Raw genomic sequence first — 19,150 nt, 5'->3', positions numbered from 1 at the left:
ATTTAGCCCAAATAACCAGTTAGAACATAAGAATAGAAACAGAAAATTCAACTCTCCCCTCCCCAACGTCCCCGCTAGCGAACCTGCTCGTGCCGCCAAACTGGTAGGAGATGTTGGTGAGCACCAGAGGAGAGAGCAAATAAACTGCAGCCAACGATCTCCTTTGGGTCTTTATTCTGCTGAACGGGAAGACAGTTTAGAGTCCGCCACAGGTGCTCCCCCTTCTTTCTTTTCCCACCTGACTCTGATCCACTAATTGTGGCTTTAAAGTAAGGCTACACATCTTCCAGTTGTCCCCCCCATGCTTTTGCGTGTTCATCTATTTTGTCCACCTTAATTACTTCGTTTTTGTACGTGAACTCCGACATCTTTCCCAAACTGACCCTGCGGTTACGAATGACTTTCTTCTAATAATGTGGAACCAAACGCGTGCTGTTTTCGCTCCCCCCACCCTCCAAGACGTCTTTCACTTACACCTTCAACCCGTTTATGGGGACCAAAAATCCCTACCGACCCTCGACCCGTTTAACTCGATTTTTGGAGAACAATACTCCCAAGGACCGCCGGCCCTCCCGTTTAGTGGACTTTCACCACAGAGTCCGCAACTCTCATGACCCTTAAAGGACGTCAACCCGCTGCCGTTTTGGCCTGACAACGTCCCCGTGTGGACTAAACCAGGACGTTCTGGTTGCTCATTCACCTGACGTGGGACACGCTGTGTTGAAACGTGACACTCAGACTCACATGACATGTGGCTGACGTTCTATCTGTAAATTACATATCTTCCCATCATGGCGTGATCTTTAGTGTCAAAAACATCTGAGGGTAAAGTCACAGACAGGAAGTCCTGCATCCAACACAGGAAGTGACATCATAACACGGTCAAACAAAGACAGTCGGGAATGTTTTAAAAGCATTTTAATGTTTTTTTGCACGAATGTAACAGACAGAGAGGAGGGGGGAGGAGGGGGAGGAAAGGGAGGAGTCTACAGGTGCACGTCCAATCAGCAGTGACCCTCACATCCCCCGTCACACCCACCCACCCCTGTCGTGGCTTTGTTGATTTTGTGCGGATACTATGGTTACGGTGAGAGAGAGAAAGCGCACTACGCTTCGCTGAGAGAGAGAGAGAGAGAGAGAGAGAAAAAAAGGAGTGTGGAGTTGTGGGAAACAAACGCACCCAAACAAAGGCTCACTCTCATTGGCTGTTTAGTTTCCATGCGGAGGCTCTTTAAGCAAAGAAGCTGGACGTGGACCAACACAAGAAAGCTACAAAAGCAACCAAAAAGAAACAGCAGTGCTGCACAAGCAAGCCACCACCGTAGCAACGTCGTGTTCTAGGACCTTCTACCACGTGAGTGACGAGAAGAAAAGAAGGCCAAGCATACATGTGGAAGAGAACATTCTTACTAGTGGACTTTCTTCCCTCCATCAAGCAGATTAGTAGCACTAAGAATACGTGAGATTATTTCTTATACACAACTTGTACATACGCCTCAAAGCTCTCAGCTCGCCGTCGCCCCCGTCGCCCAAAACAGGAAGTAGCGGAGAGAGGCGACCACCCCCGAAGGCAGCATTGGACCAGAAGCTGTGGGCGTGGCGTGGCGAGACGAGGAGAAGAGACGGGACGGGATAAAGCGGGGAAACACGACTCGAGGTGCAAAAGAGGAGAACGACGTCGCAACCCCCTCAGCTCGCTGAGGCCGGACTGAACCAGGACTGGACCTCTGAGCCGGACTGGACTCTCGTTAGGCACAGAGTGGAGAGTTTTGTCTCGAGCTGGCAGGCTGGAGTCGAGGAGGACAAGGAGCGACAAAAAGGGACAAGGAGGGACAAGGAGGGACAAGGAGGCTGAGGGAGCGTCCGGATGTTTAAAGGTTAAAGTGTAAAAGTTACATGAGATCAACGTTGTTACTGGAGCCGCTTCAATCGAGTGTTGCGTTGCTATGGTAACAGCCCTCATGCAACCTTTCATCATGGAGCGTTAACGAGGGACGAGCCCGATCAGCACCAAGGGGAGGAGGAGGAGGAGCAGGAGGAGGAAGGAGGAGGAAGGAGAAAGGAGCGTCTATTTCTTCTTGCTGAACAGACTGAAGCGTTTCTCTTTGTCTTTCTCTCGCTTGCCGGGGCTCGACTCGGCCGCCGGCACCGCCGCAGCCGTCGCGGCCACGGAGGCCGGCAGCGTCTGAGCGCGTGCGGCGAGCGCCGGCGTGCTATGGCTGCTGGGCGTCACCTCTGCCTTCTCGCCCAAGATGGCCGCCGAGATGATGGAGATCCACGAGTTCATCTCCTCCTACGGGGGCAAGCGGACAAATGTTTAAAAACCAAACCTGCCACTAGGTGGCCATGTGACTTATGGCGCACATGGGACCTATGGAAGTCATGTGACTGATGGACACGTTAGTGGTGTAACTAAATAACTTAAAAGTCCACCTGACCGTGTGTGTGTGTGTGTGTGTGTGTGTGTGTGTGTGTGTCTTTATGTTGTCATGGAAACAAACCACAACTCATCTTTGTTGCTTCACACAAGAAAGATCCAATTTTAGACTTGACACTTTTCATAGGATGAACTTGAACATTCACCACTAAATCCATAAACATGCAGTACATATATAAACATGCAGTACATATATAAACATGCAGTACATATATAAACATGCATGTACATATATAAACATGCAGTACATATATAAACATGCATGTCCATATATAAACATGCAGTACATATATAAACATGCAGTACATATATAAACATGCAGTACATATATAAACATGCATGTACATATATAAACATGCATGTACATATATAAACATGCAGTACATATATAAACATGCAGTACATATATAAACATGCAGTACATATATAAACATGCAGTACATATATAAACATGCATGTACATATATAAACATGCAGTACATATATAAACATGCATGTACATATATAAACATGCAGTACATATATAAACATGCATGTACATATATAAACATGCATGTACATATATAAACATGCAGTACATATATAAACATGCATGTACATATATAAACATGCAGTACATATATAAACATGCAGTACATATATAAACATGCAGTACATATATAAACATGCATGTACATATATAAACATGCAGTACATATATAAACATGCAGTACATATATAAACATGCATGTCCATATATAAACATGCAGTACATATATAAACATGCATGTCCATATATAAACATGCATGTCCATATATAAACATGCAGTACATATATAAACATGCAGTACATATATAAACATGCATGTACATATATAAACATGCAGTACATATATAAACATGCAGTACATATATAAACATGCATGTCCATATATAAACATGCAGTACATATATAAACATGCATGTCCATATATAAACATGCATGTCCATATATAAACATGCAGTACATATATAAACATGCAGTACATATATAAACATGCATGTACATATATAAACATGCAGTACATATATAAACATGCAGTACATATATAAACATGCATGTCCATATATAAACATGCATGTCCATATATAAACATGCAGTACATATATAAACATGCAGTACATATATAAACATGCAGTACATATATTATATACGACACAGGTGTCCAACTCGAGGACCGGGGGGGCCAGGTTCGCCCGCCATATTGTTTTACGTGGCCCACAAAAGCTTGGAAATAATGCATTTCAAAAAGACAATTATTTTTATAAATTACCTTTTCATATAATATATATTTTTATTTCTAATATATTTTATATGTATTTTAATTTTAGTTATTAGTTTATATTATATAAAGACACTTTACCTTTTTTATGTTTTATAAAAATGTTATTTAAAAAAAATATTTTTTGTTTTATTTTTTGAAATACTTTTTTCATATAGTTTTGATTCTTTTATTGCATTTTAATTATATTATTTTAAAATTCATTGGTAGACAAAAAGACAATATTCCTTCCTAAAAGTATTTCATTTTTGTATTTTTGTATACAAGAGTTGCATATGTTTGTACTTGTTGGTAGAATAATAGAAAGTGCAAACTCTAATGATGAAAAGTGTGATAAGATGACGAGGTGATGATATTGGACAGCACAGGTGTCAAACTCTACACTCTACACTCTAATTTGTATTTCATTTTTGGTTTCAAATGAATGACAATACGTACTTGTATACAAGACTTGCATACGAGGTGATGATATTGGACATCACAGGTGTCAAACTCTACACTCTACACTCTAATTTGGCACCTTGACTTCTTTCACTCTACGTTTGTTGGTAAAATAATATTGACTGATTGACTGCTTCTTTCTTTGGAGCCATAGAAAGTGAAAATGCTAATAAAGAAAAGTGTGAGCATATACTGGATGATAGATGAGGTGATGATACTGACTTGAATAATACGTGATAGGTGAGGGCATTATAATGTACACATATGGTGTATACATAGACTATATGATCTATAACGTATAGACTATATGATCTATAGTATATAGACTATACGATCTATAGCGTATAGACTATACGATCTATAGCGTATAGACTATATGATCTATAGCGTATAGACTATATGATCTATAACATATAGACTATATGATATATAACGTATAGACTATATGATCTATAGCGTATAGACTATATGATCTATAACGTATAGACTATATGATATATAGCGTATAGACTATATGATCTATAACATATAGACTATATGATATATAGCGTATAGACTATATGATCTATAACGTATAGACTATATGATATATAGCGTATAGACTATATGATCTATAACATATAGACTATATGATATATAGCGTATAGACTATATGATCTATAACGTATAGACTATATGATCTATAGCGTATAGACTATATGATCTATAACGTATAGACTATATGATCTATAGCGTATAGACTATATGATCTATAACGTATAGTATGTACAGTACATAGACTATATGATCTATAACGTATAGACTATATGATCTATAGCATATAGAGTGTAGTATATACAGTAGACTATATGATCTATAGCGTATAGAGTGTAGTATATACAGTAGACTATATGATCTATAGCATATAGAGTGTAGTATATACAGTAGACTATATGATCTATAGCATATAGAGTGTAGTATATACATAGACTATATGATCTATAGCGTATAGAGTGTAGTATATACAGTAGACTATATGATCTATAGCGTATAGAGTGTAGTATATACAGTAGACTATATGATCTATAGCGTATAGAGTGTAGTATATACAGTAGACTATATGATCTATAGCGTATAGAGTGTAGTATATACAGTAGACTATATGATCTATAGCGTATAGACTATATGATCTATAACGTATAGACTATATGATATATAGCGTATAGACTATATGATCTATAACGTATAGTATGTACAGTACATAGACTATATGATCTATAACGTATAGACTATATGATCTATAGCATATAGAGTGTAGTATATACAGTAGACTATATGATCTATAGCGTATAGAGTGTAGTATATACAGTAGACTATATGATCTATAGCATATAGAGTGTAGTATATACATAGACTATATGATCTATAGCGTATAGAGTGTAGTATATACAGTAGACTATATGATCTATAGCGTATAGAGTGTAGTATATACAGTAGACTATATGATCTATAGCGTATAGAGTGTAGTATATACAGTAGACTGTATGATCTATAGCGTATAGAGTGTAGTATATACAGTAGACTATATGATCTAGTCTAGTGTATGTGACATTGGTTGAAGGTCGTACTTACGTCATCTTTGGCTTGGAAGAGATACTCGTTGCCGTCAGTGACTCTGTGTAGAACAAAGAATTCATCATTCCTTCATGCACTTGCTCCCTCATTCATTCATTCATTCATTCTACTTGTTCTTTCCTTCTTTAGTCCATTCTTTCATTTGTTGAGTCCTTCTCATTCACTCATTCATCCATTGATTGGTTTTGTTTGCTCCTTCATTCCTTTGTTTGTCCAGTCATTAGTTCATTCATTCATCTGTTCATCAGTTTGTTCATTCATTCGTCCATCTGTTCATTCATACGTCCATCCATTAGTTTGTTCACCCGTCCATTCACTCGTTTGTTTCTCCAGTCGTTCATTTGCTCAGTCCTTCACAGTCACTCATTCATCCACTGATTAGTTTGTTTGTCCATTTGCTCCTTCATTCTTTTGTCTGTCCAGTCATTAATTCACTCATTTATTTGTTCATCCATCCATTCATTTGTTCGTTTGCTCAGTCATTGTCATTCACTCATTTGTTTGTTCACCCATTCATTAGTTTTTGTTCATTCATTCCTTTGTTGATCTGTTACTTTCCTCGTTCATTAATTCATACATCTGCTCATTCATCCATTCATTCAGTCATCCCTTTGTCTGTCCATTCATTCATTTTCCCAGTCCTTCTCATTCACTCATCCATTCTTTCATGCATTCATTAGTTTGTTTCTTCATTGGTCTGTTCCTTCATTCCTTTGTTCATCCTTTCATTAGTTCATCCATTAAGTAGTTTGCTCGTTCATTCGTCCATCCATTCATGCGTTTGTCCATTTATTCATTCGCTCAGTCCTTCTCATTCACTCATTCGTTTGTTCATCCATTCATTAGTTTGCTCATTTATTAGTTTGTTCCTTCATTCCTTTGTTCATCCAGTCATTCGTTCACTTATTCATTCATGTGTTAGTTTGTTCCTTCAGCCATCCATCTGTTCAGTAATCCATTCATTCATGTGCCCAGTCATTCTCAATCAGTCATCCGTTCATTCATGCATTCACTAGTTTGTTCATCCAGTCATTAGTTCATTCATCCATTCATTAGTCCAGTCCTTCCCATTCAGTCATTCATTTGCTTGTCTGTTAATTCATTCTTTTGAAGATCTGTTTGTTCTTTCTTTCTGTAGTTTGTTCATTCATTCATCCATAGTCCTTTGTTTGTCCAGCCTTTAGTTCATTCATCCATCTATTCATTTGTTCGTTTGTCCATCCGTCTGTTCCTTCATTTATTCATTTGTTTGTTTCGTCATTTGTTTGTTCTTCCAGTCATTAGTTCATTCATTCATCCGTGCAGTAGTTTGCTCGTTCATTCATCCATCCTTTCATTGGTTTGTCTGTCCATTTGCCCAGTCCTTCTCATTCACTCATCCGTTTGTTCATCCATTCATTAGTTTGGTTGTTCATTCATTCATCCATTTATTAGTTTATTCATTCATCTGTCAATTAATTCGTTCATTTGCCCAGTCCTTCTCATTCACTCATCCGTTTGTTCATCCATTCATTAGCTTGGTTGTTCATTCATTCATCCATTTATTAGTTTATTCATTCATCTGTCCATTAATTCATTCATTTGCCCAGTCTTTCTCATTCACTCATCCGTTTGTTCATCCATTCATTAGTTTGGCTGTTCATTCATTCATCTGTCCATTAATTTGTTCATTTGCCCAGTCCTTCTCATTCACTCATCCGTTTGTTCATCCATTCATTAGCTTGGTTGTTCATTCATTCATCCATTTATTAGTTTATTCATTCATCTGTCCATTAATTCATTCATTTGCCCAGTCCTTCTCATTCACTCATCCGTTTGTTCATCCATTCACTGGTTTGTTGTGTTGGGCCATTAACTTCATTCATTCATCCATTGATTGATTGGCGGAGGTGATGTTGTGATGAAGGTGTGAGGGCGCGAGGCCGTCAGACTGACTTGAGTTTGAAGACGTGTTTCTTCTTCTTGTAGTCGAGCGCCACCTCGCAGACGGCGTCCTTGAGGCTGACAGGGATCTCGCTGTGGTACGGGATGCCCTGGCTGGCGCTCTTCTGGTCCTTGTAGAATCCCATCTCCTGCTGATTGATCACGCAGTAGACGTGGTGCCACGACCTGCCACACAGGACACGCCCCCCTTGCCGTCACGCCGCCTCGACACCGCAGGGCGCTCAAAGGAGTTTGTCTGCCTTACCTGCTGGACGCCTTCTTGTTGTGCCCCTCCCACTCGTGTTTGCGGTGAAGGAAGCCTTCCAGCTGCGAGGTCGCCCCCTCCTGCTGGCTCTTGGCCGGCAGGGTCGCCGCCTGGCCGCCCTTGCCCTTGCGAGACGCCCCGGGGGACCCCGTGGGGCTGGGCTCCGACACGCCGTTCACCACCTCGCCTCCTTCGGCGTCCTGGAAACACGGCAGGGTCAGCGGAATGTGGGCGGAGTCACAAGCACATTTCTTTCTTGGAGCGGTGGCATGCAGAGCGGAAAAAACACAGCGTTGCCATGGAAACACATCCAAACATCACTAAGACGCTCAAAGCTGGAGGCGTAGAACCTTCTTATTCTTGGAGGTTCCACTGCTTTTCATGAAATCACACAAAACGCTGACAGGAGAGGGAAGAGTTATGGAGCTTGAAGGAAGGAGAAAGAGGAGGAGGAGGAGAAGAAGGAGGAGGAGAAAGAGAAGAACAAGAAGGAGAAGAAGTAGGAGGAGGAGAAGTAGAACAAGTAGGAAAAGGAGGAGGACAAGAAGAAGGAAGAGGAGGAGGAGAAGAAGGGGGAGAAGGAGGAGGAGGAAGAGAAGAACAAGAAGGAGGAGGAGAAGTAGGACGAGAACGAGAAGAAGAAGGAAGAGGAGGAGGAAGAAGCAGGAGGAGGTCATGCAGCGCTGGCATGCAAGAAGGCGCAACCGCAGCAGATCTCAAACAATCATCCCCAAAATTGCTTGCAACGGGTTGCTGAGTGTGGTTATTGTCCAAGAAGAGATTTGTAACGTGATCACACCACGCCCACGCCAAGCGATGCTTATTACCCCGTTAACGAGCTCTTGGTGGGCCGGACCAGGGAGGGAGGCGGAGCCAATCCTGATGGAAGAGCGAGAGCTGCTCCCGACCTGAGAGCTTTAATGTGGACCAGCGTGGACGCCGCCATTGTGGACCAAGTTTTAGTGCCTTATTTAACAATCTCATCATTATTATTATTACTATTATTATTATCATTATTAGAGGTCGTGAGGGGTGAAGGAGTCCACTTCTAATTTGCACAAGACATTCTAGCAGTCACTGAAAAGTGTCATTTCACTTTTTTTTTTTATGATGAGGATGGTGATGGTGATGGTGATGTGAAAGTGTAAAAATGAAATGAAATAAAAAATCAGTCCACTAAATGATGACATGTTGATGCAGACAAGTCACATGATCATACCAGTGTTTCCCATACGTTCATATACCACAAATACATTTGACGGTACCTGCTGGTCCTCACTCGTAAACATATTTGTTTCCAAAAAATGCAATTAGCGACAAATCTAGCAACCTTTTCTGGTGTCCTGGAGACTCTGAAAGATTATATGTTGGCCTGCAGCACACTCTAAAAATATCATTTTACAAGAAAATAAATTTGGGAGAAAAAAAAAAAGCCCCAGCAAAAATGGAAAAATCAGCAATAATTTTACAAGCAAAAAGTCAAAAATATTAAGAGAAAAAAGTTGTACTCCAACAAGATAAAAGTCACAACTTTACAACAATAACGTAATGTTATGAGGGAAAATAATGTAATTTTAGTAGCATAAAGTTGATATATGAAATATTTTAAAGTCTAGAATATGAGAAACAAAACAACAAATAAAGTTGTCACTTTTGGAAAATTAGCTTGCAGAAGCAGTGCAAGAATAAAGTAAAAATATTATGGGAATAAAGTCCTAATTACGAGAGAGAAATGTACAAGAAGAAGGGTGAAATAGTTGGAAAATAAAAATTGAAAAACTACAGAAATGGGGGGGAAAAAACCTGCTGGGATTTTACCAGAATAAAGTCAAAATATTAAAACAGTCGGATATAACATTTACAATAAACAATTAAAATAAACTTGTAATATTATGAGGAAAAATGTCATTTTAGTAGCATAGAGTTGAAAGGTTAAAGAAAAAATAAGTAATTACATTGATATTAAAAAAATATCGATATTTCTTTGAAGCACAATATCAAAAACAAGCATATCATTCATATCGATATAAACTTGATGTCTCGGAGGTCTCATGTTTCAAGATGGTGCCGCCCGAGTGGCAGCTAGTTACAGCAGCTGCATGTTTTCCGCTGCGTTTTTAGTGTTTTATGTGTTTTTAATGCTTTATTCGCACTTTCTTATTGTTTTTTTGGGCCATGCCGACCCCTTAAGCAAGTGTGCAGCTATGGATGTTTATCTACGGAGGAGGAGAGGCTGCATACCATGTTTACCGTCTGCCATCATGGGGAACGTGAGATCTCTCCCAACAAGATGGAAGAGCTAACGGCACTAAACTGACCCGGCTGCAGAGGGACCACCGTGAGTGCAGCCTGATTAAGGCTGAAGATTATATTTCACTCTTTCTATATTTATTTCAAAAAGAGAATGGACTGTTTTATTTCAAAGGCTATTTTTCTATAAGATTTTTTACATTTTAATAAAAATGCAAATTTGGTTTTGAGTTAGTCTAAAACCACTTTGTGGAAAAAAATATCAGGATCTGTATCGTATATAAATATTCAACCGAAACATATCGGGATATGAGTTTTGGTCCACATGGCCCAGACCTAGTTGTAATATGAGAAACAAACAAAACAATTTGGGGATTTTTGGAAAAATAGTTTGGGGGAAAAAAAAGGTAGAATGTTCTGAGAAAAAAGTCAAAATATTATGGCAATAAAGTCATGATTATGAGAAGAAAATTTACAAGAAGAAAGTTGAAATTGTTGGGGGGGAAAAAACCCGGTAGAAATGAGGAAAAAAACAGCTGCGATTTTATGAGAATAAAGTCAAAATATTAAGAGAAAAAAGTTACATTCTGACAAGAAAAAAAAGTCACACATTCTTGCACACTTTTGCAAGAATAAACTTGTAATAATATGAGGAAAAATAATGTCATTTTAGGAGCATAGATTTGATATATTAAAGAAAAAATAAGTTTTAAAAAGTCGGATTATTATGAGAAAGAAACAAGTCGTCTGGAAAATTATGTTGGGGAAAAGTGAGAATATGGGAATAAAGTCATAATGTTATGAGAAGAAAATTAACAAATTATGCAAATGATATGATTACATCATTACCTTACACCACCGCCACAAATACATTCCCATGGGAAACAGATTGTTATGTATAGTTTTAGTACTACAAATCAAATAAATAAATAAAAACACAATAAAAATCAGATGAACACACACAGACACACACACGCACACACGCACGCACACACACACAGGTGAAGGTGACTGTGGTACAGGTACAGGTTTATTGTGTTAGTGACGTGTGAACATGCAAACAAGAAAAGAACCAATAAAACATAACAAAGGTATCATAAGACAACATGGAGTGGGGGGGACATAAATACACATAAATACACACATGAACACAAGTGTGGTATGAATATGAAGATGAAGATGATGATGTTGTGTACAATATCAATGTTGGGATTGACAGGAATTAAATATCAGCTCAATTCCTTGTGTTTAAAACTAAAAAAAAAAAAAAAAAAATCCAAAATATTTTGGCTTTTATTGATGCTAAGAATGATGCCGTGACTGAAATAAGAATGATTATGATGAAAGAGGCTAAGAGGGAAGATGTCAGCTGTTGGTGTTCCACAGAGTGAGTTTGAAGAGGAGCACGTAAACCAGCAGAGACATTAAGAGCTGAGTGGACAACAAAAGGGGGGGGTCAGGCTGGGGGAGGGAGGAAGGAAGGAAAAGACAAATGAGGGGAGGAACGGATATGAGTGTGAGTGTGAGTGTGTGTGTGTGTGTATTTTGGAGTCCCATAAACAACATGTTAAATTGAAGCAATATCCATAAAAGCTAAAAAACCATTGTCATCAGTATTAGTACAAATATAGCACCAGCTTTACCAGCTTTATCAACTTCATCAGTGATCAATAAAGCCTCCATTAAAGGAATTACAGTAAATGTTAGCATGACAACACAGATCAAAGGTTGGGGGGGAAGTTGCCCTTTGGACGTTTGGGTTCAAACCTAGCAGGTACCATGTCATAAATCTGCATATAAAACATGTATGAAGTCTTTAGAAGAACGTATGAGGATGTATAAAGTGGTTCTTGTGTGAGGGTGTAGAAAGACTTCATGGGAACGTGTGAGGACGTACAAAGTGTTTCTATGAACGTATGTATATAGTGTTTATGACAATGCATGAGGGCGTATAAAGTGTTTATGAGAATACGTATATGAGGATGTATAAAGTGTTTATGAGACTGTATGAGGATGCATCACAATGTATGAGGGTGTATAAAGTGTTTATGAGAATGTATGAGGATATATAAAGTGTTTATGAGAATGTGTGAAGATGTATAAAGTGTTTATGAGAATGTGTGAGGATATATAAAGTGTTTGAGACTGTATGATAATGCATCACAATGTGTGAGGATGTATAAAGTGTCTATGAGACTGAATGAGGATGTATAAAGTGTTTATGAGAATGTATAAAGTATTTGAGACTGTATGAGGATGCATCAGAATGTATGAGGATGTATAAAGTGTTTATGAGAATGTGTGAGGATGTATAAAGTGTCTATGAGCCTGAATGAGGATGTATAAGGTGTTTATGAGAATGTGTGAGGATGTATAAAGTGTCTATGAGACTGAATGAGGATGTATAAAGTGTTTATGAGAATGTGTGAGGATGTATAAAGTGTCTATGAGACTGAATGAGGATGTATAAAGTGTTTATGAGAATGTGTGAGGATGTATAAAGTGTCTATGAGACTGAATGAGGATGTATAAAGTGTTTATGAGAATGTGTGAGGATGTATAAAGTGTCTATGAGACTGAATGAGGATGTATAAAGTGTTGAGAATGTGTGAGGGCGTAGTATACAGTGTACCTGTGTATAATAAGGTATTTGTAAGGGGGGTGTTTGTAGTAAAGAATCAGGGTGGGGCGGTCCTGCGTCCCTGCAGAGTGCTGCTGTATTTCTGGTAGGCGGGTGAGCGGTAACTAACCCTGGGAGAGTCGTGGTCAGACGTCAGGCCGTTGTGACTCGGCTGCTCCCCCTCCCTGCAAACACACAAAGTGCAACCTGGAGACCAGCAGCAAGAGTGTGGCGTCGTCACGATGCTTTCATCTTCGCCGACACTCACCTGTGCTGTATGGCGCCGTTGGAAGGCGGCGCCTCAGTGGGCGGTTGGTTCTTCCTCTCTTCCTCCTCTTGCCTTCGTCGCACTTCCAATAATTCCATCTGAAGACAAACACACAAACACATCACATGTTATGCTTTCGTCAATGTGTGTGTGTGTGTGTGTGTGTGTGTGTGTGTGTGTGTGCGTGCGTGGCAGGCCTCACCGTGGTCAACCTCTCCAGCGCAGCAAAGCGTTCCTCCCAGGTAGCGGCGGATTTCTCGAAGGCCTCGTGGCGTTTGATGAGCTTCTCCACATCGTCCACGCTCTGCCCCATCTCCCTGCTGGACAAGTACGACTCTTGACCCAGAAGCCACGCCTCGGCCACTCCTGCATCCCGTGAGAACTGGTGCACCTCCAAGACTGGACACACACAATGTCAACACACAAACACACACACAAGCACACACTGCTGGCCAAGTGTGCTGATCACATGCTGTGACTTACCCAGTCTAAGCCACTCCCATCGGTCCTCCCACTTGTCAATCATCTCTTTCCTCTTGTCCGTCAACTGCAGCAACTTTTCTTTAATCTGAGAAGGAAGGAAGACATGCTGTCAAATATCAATTCATTCCACTTTCCACCCCGTCATGTGCAGTAACAACCAGCAGAGGGCACAATTCATTCATGACGACTACCAGTAGTTTGAAAAAAGCAATAAGTAAAAGTGTTGTGAGGTGGATGGATGGAAGGTTCCTCTGGCCGATCAAGTCAGCATGTTTGTTTTCATGTGCTGACACGTGTCTAGCATGTGAAAGAGCGCCTCCACTGGTCCATCTACTGTTCACAGCGTGATCACCTCCTCAGACGCGTAGTGCTTCCTGGCCAGGAGAGCTTTTCCCAGCTCGATGCAGGCGGTGAAGCTGTCATTGCGGGCGTCGATCTCAGCCTTGATGCCCTGATGGTTGTTCATCAGCAGCTCCACCGACGACACGTCACTACACAGCCCATGCACAAAGTTATTAACCTCATTAACGCTGGAGGAAAGGAGGAAAAAGAAGGAAAAGGAGGAGAAGTAGGGGGAGAAGGAGAAAATGAAGGCGCAGGAGTAGGAAAAGAACAAAAAGAAGACGATGGACACGAGACGAAGAAGAATAAGGAGAAGAAGGAAGAAAGGAGAAGAAGAAGAAAGAAAAGAAGGATGGAGGAGGAGCAGAAGGAGAAGAAGACAAGAAAATGAGGCAGAGGAGAAGAAGGAGGCGGAGGATGAGGAGAAGAAGAAGAAAAAGAAGAAAAGGGAAAAAAAGGAGGAAAAGCAGGAGGATGAGAAGAAGACAAAGAAGAAGGTGAAGAGGAGAAGGAGAAGGAAATGCAGGAGAAAGAGAAGAACAAAAAGACGAGCATAACAAGATGACAGAGATGAAGGAGCAGAAGGAGGAGGAGCAGGAGATGAAGAAGGAGAAGCATAAGGATGAGAAAAAGAAGGCCGAGACGAAAGGGGATGAGGAGGAGGAAAAGAAAAAGAAGGAGGGGGAGAAGAAGGACAAGCGGAAGTAGGAGAAGCAGGAGCTAGAGGAGGAGGAGAAGGAAAAGAAGAGAGAAGAGAGGAAGGAGGAGAAATAGAAGGAAGAGAAGAAGGAAGATAAGAAAGAAAGATAAGAAAGAAAAGCAGAAGAGGAGGAGGAGAATGGGAAAAAGGAAGAGAAGGAATGCAGGAGAAGGAGAAGAACAAAAAGACGAACAAGGATGAAGATGAGAAGGAGAAGATGAAAAGAACAAAAGAGAAAAAGAAGCAGCAGAAGGACGACGACCAGGAGATGAATAAGGAGAAGCAGAAGGAGAAGAAAAGAAAATGGAGACGAAAGAGAACAAGGAGAAGGAAAAGAAAAAGAAGAAGGAGGAAGAAAAGACGGAAAAGAAAGAGAAGGAGGAAAAGAGAAAATGCAAGAGGAGGAGAAGCAGAGGAGGAGGAGGAGGAGAAGAAGAAACAGACAAAAAAGGACGAGGATAAGAAGGAGGAGAAGAAGACGAAGCAGGAAGAGGAGGACCAGGACATGAAGAAGAAGCAGGAGGAGAAGAGGAGGAAGTGTACCGCGGCTTCTCCTGAGCCTCGATGAGGCGGATGACATCCTCCATCCACAACATCAGGTCTCGCACCATGCTGAAGAAACGGAATTTGTCTCCCGTGTCCACCAGCTTCACACGGCGACCCTCCACTGCCTCTAGAAGATTCTTCCAGGCCTCCAGAACCTGAAGCACAACACACACACACACACACACACACACACAGTGGATTTATTATTTGGACTCTAAGTTGGTATAGAGTGATCCAACCTTTCAGACCCACTAAGTTATGAACACACAATCATCCTAATCATTATCTACTGCAGGGGTTCCAAAGTGCGGCCGGAGCGGCCATTTCTGGTCCCTGGCTGTTTTTTTTATTGGCCCGCAGCACATTCTAAATATGTAATTTTAAAAGAAAAGAAAAAAAAAAAAAAACAGAAGCAAAAATAGAAAAATCAGCAGTAATTTTACAACAATAAAGCCAAAAGTATGAAGTGAAAAAAGCTGTACAAGAAAAATATAATGTAGTAAGGAAAAATAACAGCATTTTAGTAGCATCAAGTTGAAATATTAACACATTATTTTTTTCTTTAACTTGTAATATTATGAAAAACAAACAAAACAACAAAGTTGCCATTTGTGTTGTCATGTTACGAGAATAAAGTCAAAATATTATGGGAATAGTGATAATTACGAGAAGCAAATTTACAAAAAGAAAGCTGAAATAGTTGGACATTAAAAAGAAAACCCAACAAAAAATGTCACAATTTTACAAGAATAAACTTGTAATATTATGAGGAAAAATAATGTAATTTTAGTAACATAGAGCTGAAATATTAAGAAAAATAATATGCTTTTTTAACAGTCATAATATTATGACAAACAAACAAAACAACAAATAAAATTGTAACTTTTGGAAAATTAGGTTGGGGAAAAAATTACAATATTATGGGAATAAGGCCAAAATATTATGGTAATGAAGTCATAATATCACCGAAAGAAACATTTTGAGTATTATTTAAAAAGAAAGTTGAAATATTTCGAAAAAAACAAACCAAAAACATGACAAATGGAAAAAAAAGAGGGAAGTTGACATTAATAAGACAATAGGTTACAAGAATAAAGTCAAAATATTAAGACAATAAAATATTAAGACAATAAAGTCCTAATTTGATGAGCATAACGTAATATTATGAGGACAAAATCCTTTTAGTAGCGTAAAGTTGAAATATTAAAGATTGCAATTTTTTCAAAAGTTGCAATATGAAAAACAAAACAACAAATAACGTAATTTTGGACTGTTGGGTTGCAGAAAAAGTTAGAATGTTACAAGAATGATGTCAATATATTATGGGAATAAAGTCATAATTATGAAAAATAATTTTAAAAAACCATCAGAAATGAAAAAACACAGCTATGTTTTATGAGAATAAGTCAAAATTTTACGACAATAAACTCGCAATATTAAGGGGAAAAAATATAATTTAGTAGCATAGAGTTGAAATATTAAAGAAAAAATATGTAAAAAAAAAAAAAAAAAAAGTTGTAAAACTCTGAGAAAAAACAAAAAAAAGTTGTCCTTTTTGGAAAATTAGGATTGGGGAAAAAATAAAATATGGGAATTAAGTCATAATATTACCCCCCAAAAAACATTTTTCTTAGACTTTGGTATCAGCTAAGGCAAAGTGATGTCACATCCTGTCAATCATGATGCCACAGCCTCTTTTCTGGCATCCAATCAGTGCAAAGTTGGAGGGGAGAGCAGCTTTGAGTGAAGAAGAAGATGATGATCCAATCATGTGTCTTGGTTGGTGGTGTTTGGTGGAAGAGCATGTGGGTCATCCATGGAGGACCATGAAGGTGGCGTCCTGAGGTTAACGCATGTCTTTCAATCATGAGATGGGAACAAGAAGAAGAAGAAGAAGTCTTTCCCTTGACAAGAAGGCACACAAAGCAGAGCTCCATGCCAAGCTTCACATTTACGCTCCACTAAACAATCTAATCAACAAACAGCTTGACTGGCTGCTAGAAGCAATGTGGATTTGCAAACTACAAGAAGCACTTGTTTTTACCTCCTGGAAGGGGCAGGTGGGTGGGGTTTAGCTGTGTGGTTTTTTTCCCCCTCCCAATCAAAGTCCACCACAGAGTGGGCCAAAGATAAAAACAACTAGCGTGTTTGCAAATGATCAAGCAAAAAAAAAAAAGGGGAGGGGGCGGGAGGGGACTAAAATGTGTCATTTTAGTCCAAATGTATCAAGAATGTCATGTCAGGGTGGTGGGGCGATGCAAAGCTCATGTTGCTCGAAACAAAGTCTCACCTCTCCCTTTCTCTTCTGCAAGGACAGGGAGGAAAACATGGAACACACCTTCATCATCATCTGCTTCCACAGAAGGACATAAAAACACGTCTCTCACATTCTCATCTTTTTTTTCGAGGAGAATGTGACTTCATTGTTGCCCACCCCAACGTCAGACGATGCCTTCAAGAGCATCAGTCATCAGGAGACCATCCCATCACTTCCATTCAGATGTTCCACTGCAATTTCTTTGACTTTGTGTCTCCTTTGCAGTCATTCTGACTGTTTGTATTGTGCAAGGTGGCGGCTGTCACTCATGACTGGCATTAAGGAGGTGACACGTCTTCATTACTGGTGTGCTGTGGTTTGGACTTTTGGATCTGCAGTCTTTTAATTTTATTTGTATTATGACTGGTGTATGTCAGGGGTGTCCAAAGGCCACAGCGAGGGCCACATAGTGAAAAATGACAGAATGCAACTTTGCCACTTACTGATATTTTGTATGCTAAAAAGTTATATATATACTGTATATATATATATTTTTTTAAACTACATCTCAGCTTTGTCATATACCATAGGTGTAAAAAGTACGTACTATAGTAAGTAATGACTTCACAACTTTTCAATTTCTGCATTTTTTTTAAATGTTCAAATATTTCAACTTTCCTCTTAAATAATCTTTTGGCAATATTTTGACTTTATTCCCAGAATATTATAGCTTTTAGCCCAACCTAATTTTCCAAAAAACGTTATTTTGTATTGTTTGTTTCTCAAAAATATAATGAATAAAAAAAAAAATAACTATTATAATAGTTTTTTCTTTACTATTTCAACTCTATACTACTAAAATGACATTTTTCCTCATAAATTGTGACATTTCTTTTTAGAATACATATTTTTTCTTAATGTTTTGACTTTAGGGCCCTGTCACACCTTGACGATTTAGGCAGCGCATGCCTGACGTGATCATTTTGATGACATACGTTGAACTGCCGACGTTTTTTTTCTTCAATTTTGGGCATATACATAGCGTATTCATAATGAGTTCGACATAAACATGACGTATTAGTAACTTATATAGAACGTTTCTCTAACTTATAGACAACTTATATCAATGAATGCGTAGCATGTTGCCAGTGTTGACAATTTATGCCCAACGCCCAACGCCTGTCACACCTTGACGATTTAGCCAGCTTACACCAACGCATGAAAAATTTGGCCAATACACTGGCGTACGTCGTAGTACGTCTAAGTCGTCCAAAAATGTTGTGCCTGCATTAAACTTTTCCACGTATGTCAACGTATGCATCCGCGGGCAATAAGTTATGCGATCGTTGACGCCTGTTCACACACGTTATTTTTAAGTTACGTACAAGTCGTAATACATCAACATACCTTGAGATAGAACTGTCTTCTTGGCGAGGGGAGAGGAGATGGAGGCTGTCGTGTTTGCATTTGCAGGTAAGTTTGCAGGTTGACCAGTAGAGGGCACTGTGACACTGGGAATGGAACCAACTTTTTTTGATTTTTTTTATCAACTTTATTAATGCCTTTGCCTGTTGACGTATTACGACTTGTACGTAACTTACAAATAACGTGTGTGAACGGGCGTCAACGATGGCATAACTTATTGCCCGCGTACGCGGGACGTATGAATCATACGTTGACATACGTCAAAAAGTTTTATGCAG

The 19,150-nt window shown here is 39.4% G+C and overlaps 1 protein-coding gene across 2 annotated transcripts in view; it reads right to left on the bottom strand.

Annotated features, from left to right (window-relative positions):
* Positions 1 to 893: 893 nt before the first annotated feature.
* The window catches only part of sptbn1 (spectrin, beta, non-erythrocytic 1), an 83,318-nt gene continuing 65,061 nt past the window's right edge, over positions 894 to 19,150 (bottom strand). Inside the window, exons 34-43 of one of the 2 annotated variants that reach the window (XM_054797891.1) lie at positions 15,188 to 15,345; positions 13,955 to 14,093; positions 13,603 to 13,687; positions 13,322 to 13,518; positions 13,120 to 13,217; positions 12,982 to 13,036; positions 7,982 to 8,181; positions 7,729 to 7,902; positions 5,791 to 5,833; positions 894 to 2,293 (exon numbers count right to left, since the gene is read on the bottom strand). In XM_054797891.1, coding sequence (XP_054653866.1) covers positions 2,069 to 2,293; positions 5,791 to 5,833; positions 7,729 to 7,902; positions 7,982 to 8,181; positions 12,982 to 13,036; positions 13,120 to 13,217; positions 13,322 to 13,518; positions 13,603 to 13,687; positions 13,955 to 14,093; positions 15,188 to 15,345 — 1,374 coding nt within the window. In that variant the 3' untranslated portion in view covers positions 894 to 2,068. The remainder of the gene's footprint in view (positions 2,294 to 5,790; positions 5,834 to 7,728; positions 7,903 to 7,981; positions 8,182 to 12,981; positions 13,037 to 13,119; positions 13,218 to 13,321; positions 13,519 to 13,602; positions 13,688 to 13,954; positions 14,094 to 15,187; positions 15,346 to 19,150) is intronic. The other variant, XM_054797893.1, reaches the window with a different exon arrangement.

This window comes from Dunckerocampus dactyliophorus, chromosome 14, assembly GCF_027744805.1.
Source record: "Dunckerocampus dactyliophorus isolate RoL2022-P2 chromosome 14, RoL_Ddac_1.1, whole genome shotgun sequence".
Lineage (NCBI taxonomy): Eukaryota > Metazoa > Chordata > Actinopteri > Syngnathiformes > Syngnathidae > Dunckerocampus > Dunckerocampus dactyliophorus.
The sequence above is the reverse complement of the archived record's forward strand: the minus strand, read 5'-3'. Positions and strand labels throughout refer to the sequence as shown.